Source organism: Balaenoptera ricei, chromosome 4 (genome assembly GCF_028023285.1).
Source record: "Balaenoptera ricei isolate mBalRic1 chromosome 4, mBalRic1.hap2, whole genome shotgun sequence".
NCBI classification, from domain to species: Eukaryota; Metazoa; Chordata; class Mammalia; order Artiodactyla; family Balaenopteridae; genus Balaenoptera; species Balaenoptera ricei.
Window position 1 is genome coordinate 78,841,544 of NC_082642.1, and position 17,493 is coordinate 78,859,036.

General features: G+C 39.2%; 1 protein-coding gene across 3 annotated transcripts in view; it reads left to right on the plus strand.

The window, feature by feature from the left end:
* The first annotated feature begins 611 nt into the window (after positions 1 to 611).
* Positions 612 to 17,493, plus strand: part of VPS8 (VPS8 subunit of CORVET complex) — a 288,065-nt gene continuing 271,183 nt past the window's right edge. For 2 of the 3 annotated variants that reach the window (XM_059920698.1, XM_059920699.1), the window contains exons 1-4: positions 612 to 656; positions 9,740 to 9,990; positions 10,790 to 10,858; positions 16,508 to 16,638. In XM_059920698.1, coding sequence (XP_059776681.1) covers positions 9,838 to 9,990; positions 10,790 to 10,858; positions 16,508 to 16,638 — 353 coding nt within the window. In that variant the 5' untranslated portion in view covers positions 612 to 656; positions 9,740 to 9,837. Of the gene's footprint in view, positions 657 to 9,739; positions 9,991 to 10,789; positions 10,859 to 16,507; positions 16,639 to 17,493 lie in introns of those variants that run through there. The other variant, XM_059920700.1, reaches the window with a different exon arrangement.

Here is a 17,493-nt window from a genome sequence, read left to right on the forward strand (position 1 = left end):
GTGTTCATCTTTCTTGAGGAGGAATAAGAGAAATAAACATATTTCTATCCATTTTAAAGATCTCTCCTTTATTTGAGAGCGTATCTTTCCTATACTTTTGCTGTTAAGATGTATTTTTATGGAGCAATGTTGACGATAAATCAGAAAATAATAGTTGATTTCTAGTGTGTGTGTGCTAATTGTCTTTATTTGGCAAAATAAAAAGCTGATAATTCTATATTCGTCTTTAAAAAGATTAAAATTAAAAATTACTGGTTGCAAACTCCAAAAGCTTGGGAGTCAACTACCCTTTCTGGGCTGGCTGAAGATAGGTTCACTTTCTTAAATGCTAGATAAATTCACTGACATAGGGCTGGAGGAGGGTTTCTCATCTCATCTCACGGACTACTATTATTTGGTCTACTCTCCTCCTCTGACGTTTCCACTCTCCAGTTCCTAACGATGCTAATCACGCCAGAAGTCCCTGGGGTGAGAGTGTATCTCTGGCCCTTTAAATGGGGGCGTGGTGTAGAGGGGCGGACCGCCCAGGAGAGACCTGGGTGAGAAGAAGAAAGCGGAAGCGTGGCTACCGGGTAGATACTGCGCGTGCGTGGGGCTAGAGCGGGGGGCGGGTCACGTGGGCTGGGGGTTCTGGGCTGGAAGGGCTGAGAGCTCAGGTAACGAATCTCCGGAGAGCGGGCCAACGGGGTGGGGGCAGTGGTGGGGGGCTGTACCCGGGGCGGGAGGAGAACGCGTGCCGGGTCCTTGAGCCCTTTCCCCCGCGCGACAGCGGGGCGGCCTTGGAGTGGCTGACCGAGCGGCCCCTGATGGGCTAACTGGACCAGGGCCCACCGTCCGGGCGGGGTTGACTCTGGGGCGGAGGAGAGTGTCCTGTGTTTGGCCTGGAACTGGGTTAGGCAGTTTCCACTTGTTGGTTCCAAAGAATGTGAAGCTGAGGTGCAGGTGTACCCGCTTCCCCAGATTGTGAGACTTGGAGGCCGGTAATCACTCCCCTCCCGCAGCGGAACAGGTGTGTAGCCCGCCTTTGGGGTCTGGGGCGCAGGTGTAGGCTCCTCCATCCCTCGAGGCCTGGGGTAAGTGTGCTTCCCGAGTGTGAGGCAGAAGCTTAGATGGGGTGTCCATCTAAGGATTGGTGCGCACCCTGTGAGGCTCGGTCCAGTTTCTCTCTGCTTGCAAAGTGTGCCCCAGAGTGAGGGCAGCAGGGGACACGTGGGTCTCTGACGTTCGAGGCCATTCCTGTGTCCTGGTTAGTTCTCCAAGTGTGGTACTTGGGGAAGGAGTGGTGGGGCAGATGGAAACAGAGCTGCCTAAAATGTTTGGGTGTGTTTCAAAGGAGGAAAGGTGCGATGAAGTAGTATCAGTGAGAGAGGTTTCATGGCTACGGGTGGTCAGGAACTGCTGGAGAGCCTTCTCCAAACAGGCATGCCTCCTTCATACCCTGCTAATATTAGATTGATACTAGAATGGTCAGGAAAGCTGTGTCCTCTACCACACTCCCCGACCCACAGCAAACAAACCAAACATGGTTGGTAACTTCTGGTGCCAACTTTACTCCAGATGTCTGCGATTAGGAGATAAATTAAGTATCAGGTGTGTGTTTCAAGTATCTCTAACATAAATGGGGATGGAGGCTCTACATATGTTTGTGTAATATATGGGTTTGCTCATGGTTAAATTTAAGAAGAGTAGCTATGGAAATCTCTGTCAATAGCTGGTGTGTTCCATAGAATGCAGAATAATGATAAATGGGAGAAAAAATTCTGGTTGAACTGTTGGCTTCGTATGTCAAAGAGACATATGTGAGGACATTTTTTCCAGAGGTCAAGGGAATAGTATGTTGATTATCCTTTATACATTTCCTTTGTACCTGGACCAGCGTCAGCAGATGGATGTTTTCTGTCTTCCAGAATATTGGGACCTCTTGGTGATTTTTCAACTCTTTCCCACCCTTTCATAGACATATCAACCATTGTGACACCAAATATCAGTTATGTATGTGAATGAAAAGTAAGGCCTTTTGAACTGAAGTACGATTAACTTTTGTTTATAGTTTTCACAGAGTTTAGATAACATCTCCTCTTAACCTACAGCTTCGGGTGTCATCTGTATATATTTGTAAGAACAAACTGTTCTATTCTTAGATGAATCTTGAATTAATGTTTGAATTATCTTCATTCTGTGTAACAGCCTTTGTGTTACGTCATCCAAGCTTAAGCACTCTAGACAGAAGAGAAATCTCCTACCTCCAATTTTTATAAGTTTCAGGGAAGGACACTGGTTGGCCAGATTGGATACAAGAATGTCATGTGCTTATTCTTCTGGCCAAGCAGAGAGGGTATTTGATTGGCAGCACCACCAAAATTACATGGTTGAAGTGGAGGAGGAGCAGTCTTCCAAAGGAAAGATGGGTCTGTTTCTGAAGTCCATGAGTAAGGGTGAAACTTGAGCACCCTCAAAAAGTACCTTGAAAATTGAGTACCCTGGGAAGGAGTCATGTTGGAGACTGATCTCTCAGGAAGTCCAGCACGGCCAGTTTTTGCTCCATGTTGGAACAGCGTGCTGTGTGTTACTTTGAGCACAGGTGGAATGGATTGCCGTGTATGAGGCATGCGAGAAGTGAGACTGACCAAAAGGCCAGTGGATACCCACCCCTCCCCCCATGCATACACTGAAGCTTGTAGTTATTGAGTGGAGCGGTATGCAGAGTCCCTGGCTCTGTGTGAATCATTTCTTTTTTTCTCTTTCCATTTGCCGTAGGTAATGGTTGAATTCCTATAAATTGAATGAACATATGATACATTTTCACTGTTTTCATCTTAGCCTATAGGCTGAATTAATGTAAAAAAAACACAAAATACTTGAAATTGTGGAGTTTGTGTCATGTCATACATGAGTGAAATGATCATTTAAAAAAATCAATGTTAGGGATTAAAAAAAAACTCACTTAGATGCAAAAAGGGGAACTTGCAAGGTGGGAGGCTTTTGGGGGCAGAATGACTAACCATATCTTATTTTGAATGACCAGAACTGCTGTTTAAGGCTCTGGAAGCCAGTGATGCAGTGTTGCTTGGCTGCTTACCTAGGGAGGGAGGGTGAGGGGGAGGTGGGTAGGTGGATGGATTGGTGGGGTGAATAGCTACTATGTAATTAGGCACTGGGAATACAGTGATGAAAAAAGGGAGATATGGTCTTTGCTTTCCTGGAACCTACATTCCAGTTGAGGGAAGGGAATAGAGGTTCAGGCATGAAAAAATGATTACAATGTGGTAAGTGTGGTAAAAGGAGAACAATGTTATATGTGCTTATTAACCAGGAACCTAGTTTAGTTGAGCAGGACAAAAAGAAGCTTTTTTGAGGAAGCAGAGTTTTAGCTCATATCTGAAGGATGAATATGATCATCTGTAGTTGACAGGCCTGATTACATAAAGGTAGAACTCAATTATAACTTGGTTTATTATGGCATAGATTCCTGCATGCTATGAGTCAAATAATATCATCTGAAGCTTAACAATTACAGGTAATAAAACTGGTATATTTAATTTGCAGCACAGGTGTTATTCCTATCTTCCTATTCTTGTGTTGATCAGCAGGTATTTATTGAATGTCTACCTAGCTATGCAAGTCAGTGAGCACAGTGATGTGGAGTATACAAAAACACCTGGCCCCGTTTCTGTTGTACAGCTGGGGAGAAAACATGTAGTCACTTGGTAAGTTAACTAATGAATCAATATAAGGAAAGTGCCAAGCTGCTGTTCTAAAGAAGACATGCATTCTGGATTCAGAGGATGTTTAGGGAAGGAAGGTTCCCAGAAGGAAGGATGGAAAGAAGGAATTTAGGTAAATGGAAGGAAGAGGAAAGGGAAGGTGAATTAGTGTGAGCAGACATGGAAGGAAAGTGGTAGCTATTCTTTTTTTTTTTGGGCTGCGTTGTGTCTTCGTTGCTGCGTGCGGGCTTTCTCTAGTTGCCGCGAGTGGGGGCTGCTCTTGGTTGCGGTGCGCGGGCTTCTCATCACGGTGGCTTCTCTTGCGGAGCATGGTCTCTAGGTGCACAGGCTTCAGTAGTTGTGGCACGCGGGCTCTAGAGCGCAGGCTCAGTAGTTGTGGTACATGGGCTTAGTTGCTCTGCGGCATGTGGGATCTTCCCGGACCAGGGATCGAACCCGTGTGTCCCTTGCATTGGCAGGTGGATTCTCAACCACTGAGCCACCAGGGAAGTCCTCGAAGTTATTCTTGAAGGACTCTGAATACAAATAACTTTAGTTGTAAAGGAACTGTTGTTCTGCCTGGAATGGCTTAGAATTTGGAATTTTATCCTGTAGGCATTGGGGAGCTGTTAAAAAAGAGTCCATTTACCAAAGAAAGATAATAGAAAACTAATAGAAGTTAATTCTCTATTACATTTTTCTTCACAAAACAAACCACAAGAAGATAAAACAAAACAAAGAAATGGAAGAAGAGAAATACTTGGATTGGGAAGACCAGAAACAAAGTTGACGTGTAAAATTGCTTTCATATCATGATTTTGTGATATCTTTCGGGGGATATAGTATATTAAAAAAAAAAAAACTTGATTTGATTTCAGTGTAATGTGAAAACTGTCTTATATAGCACTTTTGGGAGGAAGAGAATGTCAGTGAATAAATAGGATCCTGAAACTTGAGAACAGTTGGGAATGTCTGCCAAGGTTAAAAAAACTGGTGGAAGACTTCCTCATTTACCTGGCCTAATATAGGTCACATTCTAGAGTCTTATTCAGTTGGCCAGTGTCGTAATGGGGTCATTGCTGTTTATATGGTACACATCTTTTTTTTTTTTTTTTTTTTTTTTAGATGGTCCTTGAATCTTTTATTCATTGGTCGGGAATAATTAAGAGGGAGTAGCCTTGGGAACTGTCGGGATGTCAGATGATCTTTGGTTGGAACTATTAAAGTATTAGTTTATGAACACTCAGAAATGGACAGCATACTGGGTAATCATGATTCTGTGATATGCATTTTCTGTTAGGTTAATCTGATTTCATGTAACCTATTGTGTAGTCTGAAGGTACTCTCTGGCATGGCATCCCCTTAAGAACTGTAAAAACACTAGATCTCAGGATGGTTGGGTGAAAACTAGTTATAGAATTGTATCTTGAGAGGAAATTATCAGTAGCGCGTTTCTTTGTACTGGGATAGAACTTAAGTGATATCTGAAGGCAGTATCCGCGTCGAGTGTGTAATATCAAGCATCATATATTAAGCATTTCATCATTGGTCTGCATATTGGAAGAGTTTGATCAATAAATATTTGGGCAACACCAGGTGACAAGGGAGGGGTTAGTATTTCAGAATGTTGGTGATGTGGCCAGAAACAAATTAATTGAAGTTGTTAGTGTATTTGTTTTCTGTTCCTGCTGTAACAAATTACCACACATTTACTGGCTCAAAAAAACAGATTTATTATTTTACATTTCTGTAGTGCACAAGTCCTGCACTGGTCTTACTAGGCTAAAATCAAACTGTGGCAGGGCTGGGGTCCTTCTGGAGACTCTAGGAGAGAGTCCATTTCCTTGTCTCTTGCAGTTTCTGGAGACTGCCTAAATTACTTGGCTCCTGGCACCCTTCCTATATCTTCAAAGCCTGCAACATAGCATTTCTCTGACCCTGCTTCTGTTGTCACATCTCTTCCTCTGACACTCTCTTCTGCCCCTTTCTTCAACTTTTAAAGACTCTGTGGTTACGTTGGGCCCATCTGGATAATCCAGGATAATCTCCCCAACTCAAGATACTAATTTAATCACATCTACAAAGTTCCTTTTGACGTGTAAGGTAACATCGTCTGGGGATTAGGATGGGCATTGTTGGGTACTATTATTCTGCCTACCACAGGTAGATTCAGGCCCAGCTCAATTTCAGAAGCTGCTCTAGTGAACTCTCCTTCTCAAAAAAAATCTGACCTTTTGATTCAGTAAGTCTATTTGGGTTGGAAAAATTTGCTAACATAAAGAAAGAAATAACTCCTGGTAAGTGACAAAAGAGGAAGTTGATGTACAAAAAGGCATAATTTTAGAATGAGTTAATAGTATAATTAAAAGTTTTTATTAAGTGTCTCTGATGCTCTGCTGGGACCTGTACTAGTCTTAGACAGACAAAACCCCTACCATTCAGCTCATGAGGAAACTTCTAATATGGTGTCAGAAGTATATCCTTCTGGTAAGGTAGCCTTCTGATATGCTTAGCCGTGGCTAGACTTTTACAAAAGTACCAGATCTTGTTTCAGGGTCTTTAACTTTAGAAGAATTTGGAAATCTTGAGGAAATTTTAAATTTATTGAAAACCTAAACTGTGTCCAGGCATTATTCTAAGTGCTTTACAGTCATTATATCATTTATTCTTCACAGTAACTCTGCAAAATAGGTAGTTGCATTCCTAAAAGTCAGGACTCTAATTGTAAGTGACTCCCACCTCCCCCCTCCGAAAAAAAGAAGAATTGGGAGAGTATGTTGGCTTATGTAGCCAAAATGCCAGAAAGCTGTGGCCGGAGCTAACATCATAAAAGACTGGAACCTGGAGCCTGAATGATATCAGGACACTTGTTCCTCCTCTTCTCCACTTCTGTTTATAGATTGCTTTCATTCTTGCTAGAGAATTTGTACCTAGAGTGTAAATTCTGCTGATAGAGGCAGATCTCCAGTGACAGATGCATAGTAGATGTTTAGTTGATACGTGTTGAATAAATGACCTCCTTTTCTGCAGAACAGGATGGGGTGGAGGGTGGGGAATATTGCTCAGCCTTATTATTCATTGTTTAAAGAACAGTGGAAATGGCTCTTCCTTACCAGTTCCATTTTAGTGAATCCTGGTGAAGGACCCTGCCTATATTGTGCAATCTCTGTTACTAGGGGCTTTTTGATTGGCAGCCTCTACAAGAACCACATGGTTTGAAGGAGGCTTTCCCAGAACAAGCGGTGATGCTCTGGGCAAACAGCACAAATGGCCACAATATTTCATCTTACAGATGTAGAAATAGAGGGGCTCAGAAAGGGTAGACAAATTGACCAAGGTCATAGATAGGAATTGGTAAACCCCGATTCAAATATGGTTTTAATTGACTCTTTGGTTTATGTTCTTTCCAGTTTGCCGCCACATCACACTAACAGGAGCTCGGTGAAGTGAAGGTTGGAAATGAAGTAGGGTAGCATGGCGGGATGATGTTATTTTTTCAGAGAATGCTTGATTTCTTGAAACTTCTTCAGTGCGGTGTTGGTGTTCACAGATGCTGAGCTATTCTGAGAACCTTTCATTAACTCCAGATAGAAGATATAAAAAGAACCAGGAAAAACTTGTTTTCCTTTCTGAGTTATTTTGGGGACACAAATGTGAAGAATGAAACATTTTAGATTATTGAATCATTTAAAGTTTTTGTTCTTGTTATGTGGTCTTTTCCACTATTTAAAAAAATGTGTAAGGATAAAACTTTACTCAGGAAACACTGAATGTGAATTTGTGCATGCTTGCAAACATTCCTTGACTAATTGAAATCATTTTTGCTAAGTGGTACAAATAAGAGTGAACTTTATTAAGAAGTTATTTGTCATGAGCCAATTCAGTCTTCTTTGAAGAAGGGCTTGTAAACGCTAATATTGCTCCTGCCTTTGGCTCATTGCACAAGGAGAAGTACATTTAGTACCCGAGATTGGAAAGATGCTTTCAAATGTTGCCAGTTACAGAGTGCCCTCAGTTATGTCTTCTAGGAATGTAGTTGATAGCATGTGTTTGTAGGACAGAGCGTTAGAGTCTGTCTTCTGCAACATGTGAAAGGAATTAGTCTGTTTGGTAATGTACCAAATGTACTAGCTAGAAAAGTTGGTTTCATCTCTTGAAAAATCAGTCTTCATGAGTCTGCATGTCTTTCTTATGCATAGTAGATATTCATTTTTTAAAATATGATAAAAAGAAATATTGAAGGAAGTGAAATTCATTTTAAGTGTACTAAAAAAATGACCCTAATCAGATAAAATTGTTAGTGAGTTTTGGGCATGTTATTTTATTTTTTAACTTATTATTTTTTTAAAATGTTCCTTAAACTCACCAGCATACAGATGTGAGCAGGCACTCTTCCCACACTCACATTGTATTATGAGTGCATGTTTTTTTTTTTTTTAATAAATTTATTTATTTTAGGCTGCGTTGGGCCTTCGTTGCAGGTGGGCTTTCTCTAGTTGTGGCGAGCGGGGGCTACTCTTCATCGCGGTGCACGTGCTTCTCATTGCGGTGGCTTCTCTTGTTGTGAAGCACAGGCCCTAGAGCGCATGGGCTTCAGCAGTTGTGGTGCGTGGGCTCAGTAGTTGTGGCTCGCGGGCTCTAGAGCACAGGCTCAGTAGTTGTGGCGCACGGGCTTAATTGCTCCGCAGCATGTGGGATCTTCCTGGACCAGGGCTCAAACCCGTGTCCCCTGCGTTGGCAGGCGGATTCTTAACCTCTGCGCCACCAGGGAAGTCCCTGGGCATGTTATTTTAAAAAGAACAATAACAACAACTAATTCTCAACTCCCTTTAAAAAAATTAATTCTTTCAGTGGCTCGGAGGTTGTCAGCCTTTTTTTCTGCCTTCACTTCAGTAAGGAATAAGAGTAAGAGAAGTTCGTTTGGTGGGGAAGTTTGGTGGTGGTGGTGATTATGCCCTCTGTGGGCAGTATGTAGTTTGAAAAAGCTTTCTACTGAGAATTACTGCTAGTTGTTGGGTACTGTGGAAAACACCTAGTCTAGAAAACAAAATGACCTTTGTTTTTATTATCATCATTACTATGGCATTGTTTCTATTTTCATATGTTTGCTTCTTTATTCTAAACAGGAAGAGCTAAGTGATGGACTTTTTAAAGTTTGGTTACTTGTAGCCTAATTATAACACAAACTAAAAACATTTAAGGGCAGATTTAATCGTTAAACTTACAATTTTTTTCCCCAAAAATATTTTTAGTTTTCTAGAAATTTTGCAGACAGCTGTTTTCTAGACAGCTTTTTAAGTAAACCAGATTATCTCTTTCTTTTTGATATGGTATTATATCATTTAGAGCTGTGAAAAATACAAAAAAATTGCATACATTTTTTTCTTTAGTATTTCAGTTTTCCCTGAAAATGTCTGTTTGTCTTTAACTAGCCTTCTTTCTAGAACTCTCTAGTCAGCTGTAGAATTATTTTATCCTGGCATCATTGTTGTCTCCCCTAATAGATCTGAACCTTTAGATTTGCTAGTGTCCTGTTAAGTGACTAGCTATCCATTCTGTGCCCTCTGTGTCTGCACTAAGTTCCCTTAGAGGTCTATGGCCTTGTATGGATGACAGTGACAAAACTGGACTATATGCTTATCTTCAAGGAGAACTGGAGATATGCTCGGGTTTGGGAATGTGAAGAAGGGGTTAATTGCAGCTTTTGGCACCAGTTACCCTCTTGTTCTTAGGTACATAAATCTAGTTGGTACCAGGTCTAGTGGCTGAGCTTGCCCCAAGTCTGTCACTATCACCAGACTTAGGACTTCGGGTGGTGGACCACTTCCTAGCCTCCTGAGTCAGATGTTCCTCCTTTGTGCTCCCATAGAAACCCTCCCTGCATATCATAGCCCATACCCTAGGATTGATTTCTGTTTGCCTGTAGTCAGATGATTGAGTGAAGAATCAGTTTCCACAGAAGTCTGACCCAGTAACTCTTTGGAATGTCCAGTTGAGGAAATCTAAATGATAAATATTTTTTCTTTTTTGAAAAGAGATCATCATTCAGTTCATCATGATCTGAGCCCAAAAAACAGAACAAAACAAACAAAAACTTGCTTGGATTGACCAAATACAGTTATTAAAAGTAAACATGGACAATGAACCAGACCATGAAAATGTGGAACAGAGCCTCTGTGCCGAGACTACTGATGAAGAACTGAATAAGTCTTTCAATCTGGAAGCTTCACTTTCAAAATTCTCCTACATAGATCTGGACAAGGAACTGGAGTTCAAAAATGATCTGGTAAAAATTCAGCTTTTGTCAGGTTTGATGTTTAACCAAAATGTTGGTTAGAGTGTAGTTTATGATCCAAAGACTCTAAATATATCATTTTTTGCATAGATTAATAGGCATCTATATACAGTTTTATGCGATAATATTACTCTTCATTTGTATACCTCATTACAGTTTATGAAACACTTTAATACATCTTCTCATTTGAGCTTCACAACACTGATACTCCATTTTGTGGGGGAAGAAACTGAAGTGCAGCTATGTTGAATGATGTCTCAATATCATAGAGCTAGTGGTAGGTTTAGAATTCTTGTGCAGTGATTTTTTTCCTCATTGGTTTGATATTAATAGGTTTTTGTGGCCATGAGACTATTTAATGACAAGTTGTTTGACCTAATCATCCACCACCATAATTTATGAAATACTAAGAAATGCAGAGTCAGACCTTTGTGTATTGCTTATGGCTTATGTCTAAACTCAGAAAATTAGGGCTTGTCATAAGAAATGCTGTTTTGTCTTGTTTAAGAAAGCAGATGCCAAAGCCCTTCAACAGAAGCTTTCTGGAAAGGGCTGTCAGGATGGTGGCATCAGTGCATATTTGTCCTTGATAATCACTGAATATGCGGACAGTCTGTAGTCTTTTGACCTGACCCTTTCTATCATAGATTATTGAGTTGGCTGTCTGTGTGAAGAGTTTGGTGGTATGTTTGTCTCTTAATTGATAATGGTTCTAATCAATTAAAACGCCCTCACAGTTATAAGAGGGAAAGCATTATTATGTGAGCATTAATTTCTTTTCTCTATTTAGATTGATGATAAGGAGTTTGATATTCCTCAAGTTGATACTCCTCCAACACTGGAAAGCATACTAAATGAAGTAAGTATATACTAATGATCGCTATCATTTTATGGCATTGATTTGAATACTTCTGGGTTATAGTGTATGTCTCTAGACCTGCATTGTCGAATATGGGAGCCAATAGTCACATGTGACAATTTAAATTTAAATTGATTACAGTTAAATAAAAATTAAAACTTCATTTACTCAGTTATACAGGGCACACTTCAAGTGCTCAATTGTCACATGTGGCTAGTGGCTACTGTAGTGAACAGCATAGATACAGAATATTTCCATTATTGCAGAAAGTTCTGTTGGACATGCTGATCTAGGTTGTGAGCTTCTCAAGGGCAGAAGCTGTGTCTTGTTCATCTCTGTGCCCAGTACAATGCCTCATACTTGGTAGATTAAAGAAATGTTTTAGTAAGTGAGTTGAAATACTAAATTCATGACACTTTTGAGATTTGTGTTATGTTTTGATAATGTTATCTCTACCAGTGATATTCAAATAGCTCGTCCTCTGATACAAAAGAGCATCTGCAGCCTTGTAATGCACTTCATCACTGTTCTATATAAAGAAAATGAAGCCTCCATAGTTTATCTTGTGAATACCATCTCTATTAAAAAGGTTTTTAGAGTTATGAAATGATGTTCCTGTCTGAATTAGCAGATCATAAAGGCTTTATAAAGGAACTCTGTGAAAGTACATGTTGGTGAAGTGTGCCAGTTTTTTTGTACCCTGCATCTGCTGACAATTCTTCAACTCAGTCTTCTTGATCTTTTAAAAACTTGCTTAAGACTCCCATTGGAGGCTTTAGCTTCTAATTTGAGAAAGATTTTTAAAAATCTATTTCAGATACATAGTTGTGTTTTCTAAAAGATAATGATTCAAAGCCTCCTCAATAGAAATGCCCACTGACCCCATAGGTCTGAGTGGGTTGGGCCCTGGTCTTTATTACTTCTTTATCTATACTTGCAAACTACTTTCTCAGTGAATTGTATCTTTTATTTTTCTTTTATTTCTTTTTTTAAAAATATCAGCTTGATGTTGCTGTTTCTTTGAATGTATTTTAACTTCAGAAATGTTATGTATGATCTGTGTTAATAAGACTTAAGCGTTTTTAATTTTGACAAAGAAGGCTTTGGTCAATGAAAGAATATCCTGTTACAGTGATATTTATTTATTGCTTCCTAGTATAGAGGAAATCTTTCATTTAGCGATGAAGAGATTAATTTTAGTCAGTTTGGATAACATGGTCTTAATCACATATTATTTCAGTTACTAAGTGAGGAATAAAAATAATCTTAGAGGACTGTGTACAAAGCCCTATTTGTACATCTTTATATAATAATGGCAAAGAAAATAATGCTCATGAATGAGACTGTAGTTCATAATGAAGGAAAACTGTCTTTGCAATATTTACTTACCTACTAGTAACAGTAAGTATAGTCATTAGTGGTTTACTGAGACGATAATACTGTTATCATCCTCAATAGTAATTTGGGTGCCATGTGTATTTGGGTCATAGTGTTAGATGCTGGGATTATAAAGTGCTGCATGACAGTGTCTGACTTTGAGAGAGAAATAGGACTGGAAATTGGCCAGCTTTCACACCACCAGGGAGCGAGGCAAGGGAATAAGTGAAAGTAAAAATAATTTAAGTTGTAGAATGTTATGAAGAGAAAAAGGGGGAAGAAGTATTAAAGAAAATGATTTTAAGAAAGAAAAAAAAGACAGAAGTAGAACGTGTAAATAAATAAGCACTTACTCCAGGATATGTGGGTGCATATATTCTATGAAGTTCGTTAATATCAACCTGACGAGGTGCTAGGAAGAAGTGGACATCCAAGATATTTTACAGAAAGTTAGAGATGGCTGAGACATCCTAAATCTCAGAATTTAGGGCATGAAATAATGTTACTAGGCCTTGTCATCCTTTGAAACTATGCTACTTCTGAGGTTTTTAATTTTGAAATTTTGTTCTCTAATCCTAACAGTCCTCCCCCTACCCCCACGTTCTCTTACCTCCATTAAACCTGCTCCTTGACCTCCTCAGGACCAAGTCTCTTGATCCTTCTTAGTCTCCCAGTCTCTGAGAGTAGCCCTGGCTTCACTTCAGTTCTACTGTTGGATTGTGCAGCCAGAAATTTCTTTTGAACTTTTAATTGAGGTACAACATACATATAGAAAAAGTGCACAGGTCGTAAGTGTACTGCTTGGTGAATTTTCACAAACAGAATGCTATGTGTAACCAGAGTCCAGATGAAGAAATAAAACATTACTAGCACCCCAGAAGCTCCTCTTGTGCTCCTTCAGTACCCAACCAGGATAATCACTATCCTGACTTCTACCGGCATTGACTGCCTTGGCTGCTTTGAACTTCATATAAATGGAATTGTACAGTATGTGCTTTTGTGCATCTGACTTATTTCCCTCAATATTGTGTTTTTAGATTTATTCATATTTTTGCTGCATGCAATTGTTCATCCATTCCCATTGTTGTATAAAACTCTTTATGTTATATACCATTATTGATTCATTCAACTGTTTATGGGCAGTTTTATAGTTTCTGGTTTCTGGCTGCTATGAGAAGTGCTGCTGTGAATATTCTTATTCATATCTTTAGATATATACACACATGTGTACACATACATGCACACGCACTCACACACACATTTCTGTTGGGTATGTACCTAAGAGTAGAATTGCTAGGTCATCAGGTATGGGCATGTTCGGCTTTGGTTGATACTGCCACAGGTTTCTCAAAGTGGTTGTGATAATATATACTTCCTACAGCAATATATGGAAGTTCTGGTTACCATATCCTCATCAACTTTTGAATTTTTCTCTCTTTGTCACTTTAGCCATTCATACTTGTAGGTGTGTAGTGGTATCACATCATAGTTTTAATCTGAATTTTCCAGAAGACTGATGAAATTGGGGTACCTTCATATGTTCTGGCCATTTGGATATCTCTTTTGTGAATTGCTTTTTCATGTCTTTTGCCCACTTTCCTACTGAATTGATTTTTTAAAAACTTATTTATAAGAGTTCTTTATATTTGATGGATATAAGCTTTTTATTAGATATATGTATTGCAAATATCTTCTTCCATTCTGTGGGTTACTTTTTCACTATCTTAATGGTGTCTTTTGATGAGCAGAAGTTCTTAGCAGTAGTTCAGCTTATTAAATTTTTCCGTTATGATTAGTTTTTTGGTGCATCCAGTTGAAGAAAATTTTCCAAAGTCATGATGATGCTATCTTATTTTGTTTTAAAATCTTTATTCTGCCTTTCACATTAGACCTGCAATTAATCTGAAATTTTTGTGTGTGATGGTGTGCGGTATGAGGCAGCAGCACTTACTGAGCACCATTCTTTTCTGAGGTGTCACTTCTGTTTTAAATCGGGTGATCATACATGTGTGGGTGTGATTTCATGGGTCTTTCTATACTTGCCCCAATAGCACACTCTAATGTCTGAACCTTTATAATAGGTCTTGATATCTAGCAGTTTCAAATCTTCCAGCTTTGTTGTTGTTCTTCAAGATTGCCTTGCTTATTCTTGGTCTTTTTCATTTCCACATAAGTTTGAGAATCACTTTACTAGTTTACACACACACACATACACCCCAGCTGAAGTTTGATAGGCTTGTGTAGATTTTACACATCAATTTGTGAGAATTGATATCTCTGCTGTGTAGCTAGTAATTTTAAATTCAGCCTTATTGATACCCTCAATTCTCTTCCTCATTTCCACCCCCCCCCCGCCCCCCACTTATCCTGTAAGCCCTCAACCCTGGCTTAATTTAGCTAATCTGTTTTCTTTAATTATGTCTCTGGGCTGCTTAAGAAAATCAGATAAGATACTGATTGACTCTCTTGCTTAAGACCTTGGTGCTGCAGTTCTTATTTATGAATTGTTTCTGTTACCTTTCCCTATGGTAGTCCTTCCATTCTTGTACAGCTCTCAAGTAACATAGTAGCTCCTTGCTAACCCTCATCCTGTTCTTAGCAATCTTGTGTGTGGAGATATCTGAAAAACAGTCAGAAATATGGCCTAAACCGCAAGAGAAATGTTGGTACTAAAGATACAGACTTTGGAGTCATTAGCATGACATCATACTTGAAACTATAAGTATGGATTAGCTTGTTCATATAGGAAGTGTGTGAAGTAGGAAGAGACAAGAATATAATCCTGGGGAACAACATCACCTAAAGGTTGGGCTGAGGACAAGTAGAGAACATGACTGATAGAAGAGGCCACATAAGTTGGAGGAGTAGCAAAGAGATGTATTGGAAACCAAGGGAAGAGAAAGTTTCAAGAAGTGGGGCGTGGCCAGTAATGTTAAGTGATGCGTGCAGGACAAGAGCATGCTAATGGAAAATAGGCTGGTGGATTTGACTAGTAACTTCAGAAAGAATAGTAGTCAGTAGCTGGTAATGGGTGGAGAAGATGGAGGTAATGAGTATGGACTGCTCTGCTCTCTTAAGAATATGAATGGAAATGATAAGGCAGAAGGTAGTCCAGCTGAAAGAGAAGGTACGATCAGAACTTTTTTCTTTAATGTCTGTTGCCCAGAATCAGCTTGTTCAAAGCTAAACTCATTCTGCTTTATCTGCTATTCTTTTTGCTTTTTTATCTCAGTTAGTAGTATCACCTTTTGCTAGTTGCTCAAGCTGGAAACCTTGGAATCTTCTTTGACTACTTTCTTAACCGCCCCCCCAACCCCCCAAAACACACTGTTTAAATGGTAACCAGGAATTTTGGATTTTACCTCAGTAATGTCTCTTTCCTTATTCCTTCTCTTGACCCCTTCTGCTGCATTCCTAGACTGAACTCTCCTCTCTTTCCTTGACATTGCAATAGCCATCTTGCTGGTTCTTATTAGTCTCCCTGCCTGTCTCCCCCTCTACCCCCATCCATCTTCATACTGCCCCATTTATCTTTCTAAAGCATGTTTCCCATCATGTGTACATTTTTTAAAGATCTCAGTTGCCTTCCCACTGCCTATTATATATAGTACATTAATTTATTAAGTAAATGGGTACTGATTATGTGTCAGGCATTGTACTAGGCACTAGGGTTACAGTGGTGGACATATAGGGCCCTCCTGTCACCTAGCTTAATGGAATATAGACTTTTACAATTTGGATCCCACTTCTCTTTCTAGGATCACCTCTAACTCCTACTCAAATACTCCATTCATTTTAGACTACTTCCTTTTTCATGGGCAAAATTCATATTTTGAAATCACTGTGTTTGCACATGCTGTTTCCAACCCAGAATGCCTTTCTTCTGTCTGCTTGTCATATTTCTTAAGGTAAACTATCTATAGTCAGGTGGTATTTATTTTCTTCAATTAGCCATTGGCTGTTAGTTAACTAGTAAAGCATCTATACAGGTTTGAATTTTAAGAAATATTTGGCAGCTAACAATAATCTGCATAACTGCTCCTACTTCTTCCAGCTACAAGAAAGAAATTTTTGGAGTGAACTCTTTGTAGGGAGAGATAACTAGAGTTGAAATTTAATTCTGTACTGTGCCTCTCTGGTCAACAACAATGCGTGGAAAAGGGGTGAAAAACAGAATAAGTATATGAGTGTTTTGGAGAAACCCATTAACGCCTATTTGACTTATAGAGTATTTGGAATTTTGAATTTATTTATCATGTTTTTCTAATTTAGACTGATGATGAAGATGATTCTTTTGTTCTTGAAGATCCTACATTGTTAAATATTGATACTATTGATTCTCACTCCTATGATACTTCGTCTGTGGCAAGCTCAGATAGTGGCGACAGGACCAACTTAAAAAGGTAAATATCCTTTTATTTTTTTCTTCTTTTTTTTAAATTGAAATATAGTTGATTTGCAATGTTGTGTAAATTTCTGCTGTACAGCAAAGTGACTCAGTTATACATATATATACATTCTTTTTCATATTCTTTTCCATTATGGTTTATCCCAGGATATTGAATATAGTTCCCTGTGCTCTACAGTAGGACCTGTTTATCCATTCTATATGGAATAGTTTCCATCTACTAACCCCAAACTCCCAGTTCATTCCCTGCCCCCGCCAAGCAACCACAGGTCTGTTCTCTATGTCTGTGAGTCTCTTTCTGTTTCATAGATAGGTTCATTTGTGCCATATTTTAGATTCCACATAAAGGTGATATCATATGGTATTTGTCTTTCTCTTTCTGACTTACTTAATATTGATAATCTCTGGTTACACCCATGTTGCTGCAAATGGCATTATTTCGTTCTTTTTTATGGCTGAGTAGTATTCCATTGTATATATGTACCACATCTTCTTTATCCATTCATCTGTTGATGAACATTTAGGTTGTTTCCATGTCTTGGCTATTGTGAATAGTGCTGCTATGAACATAGGGGTGCATATATCTTTTTGAATTATAATTTTGTTCAGATATATGCCCAGGAGTGGGATTGCTGGATCATATGGGTAATTCTGTTTTTAGTTTTCTGAGGAACCTCCATACTGTTTTCCATAGTGGCTGCACCAGCTTACATTCCCACTAACAGCATAGGAGGGTTCCCTTTTCTCCATACCCTCTCCAGTATTTGTTATTTGTAGACTTTTTAATGATGGCCATTCTGACCAGTGTGGGTTGGTATCTCATTGTGGTTTTGACTTGCATTTCTCTAAT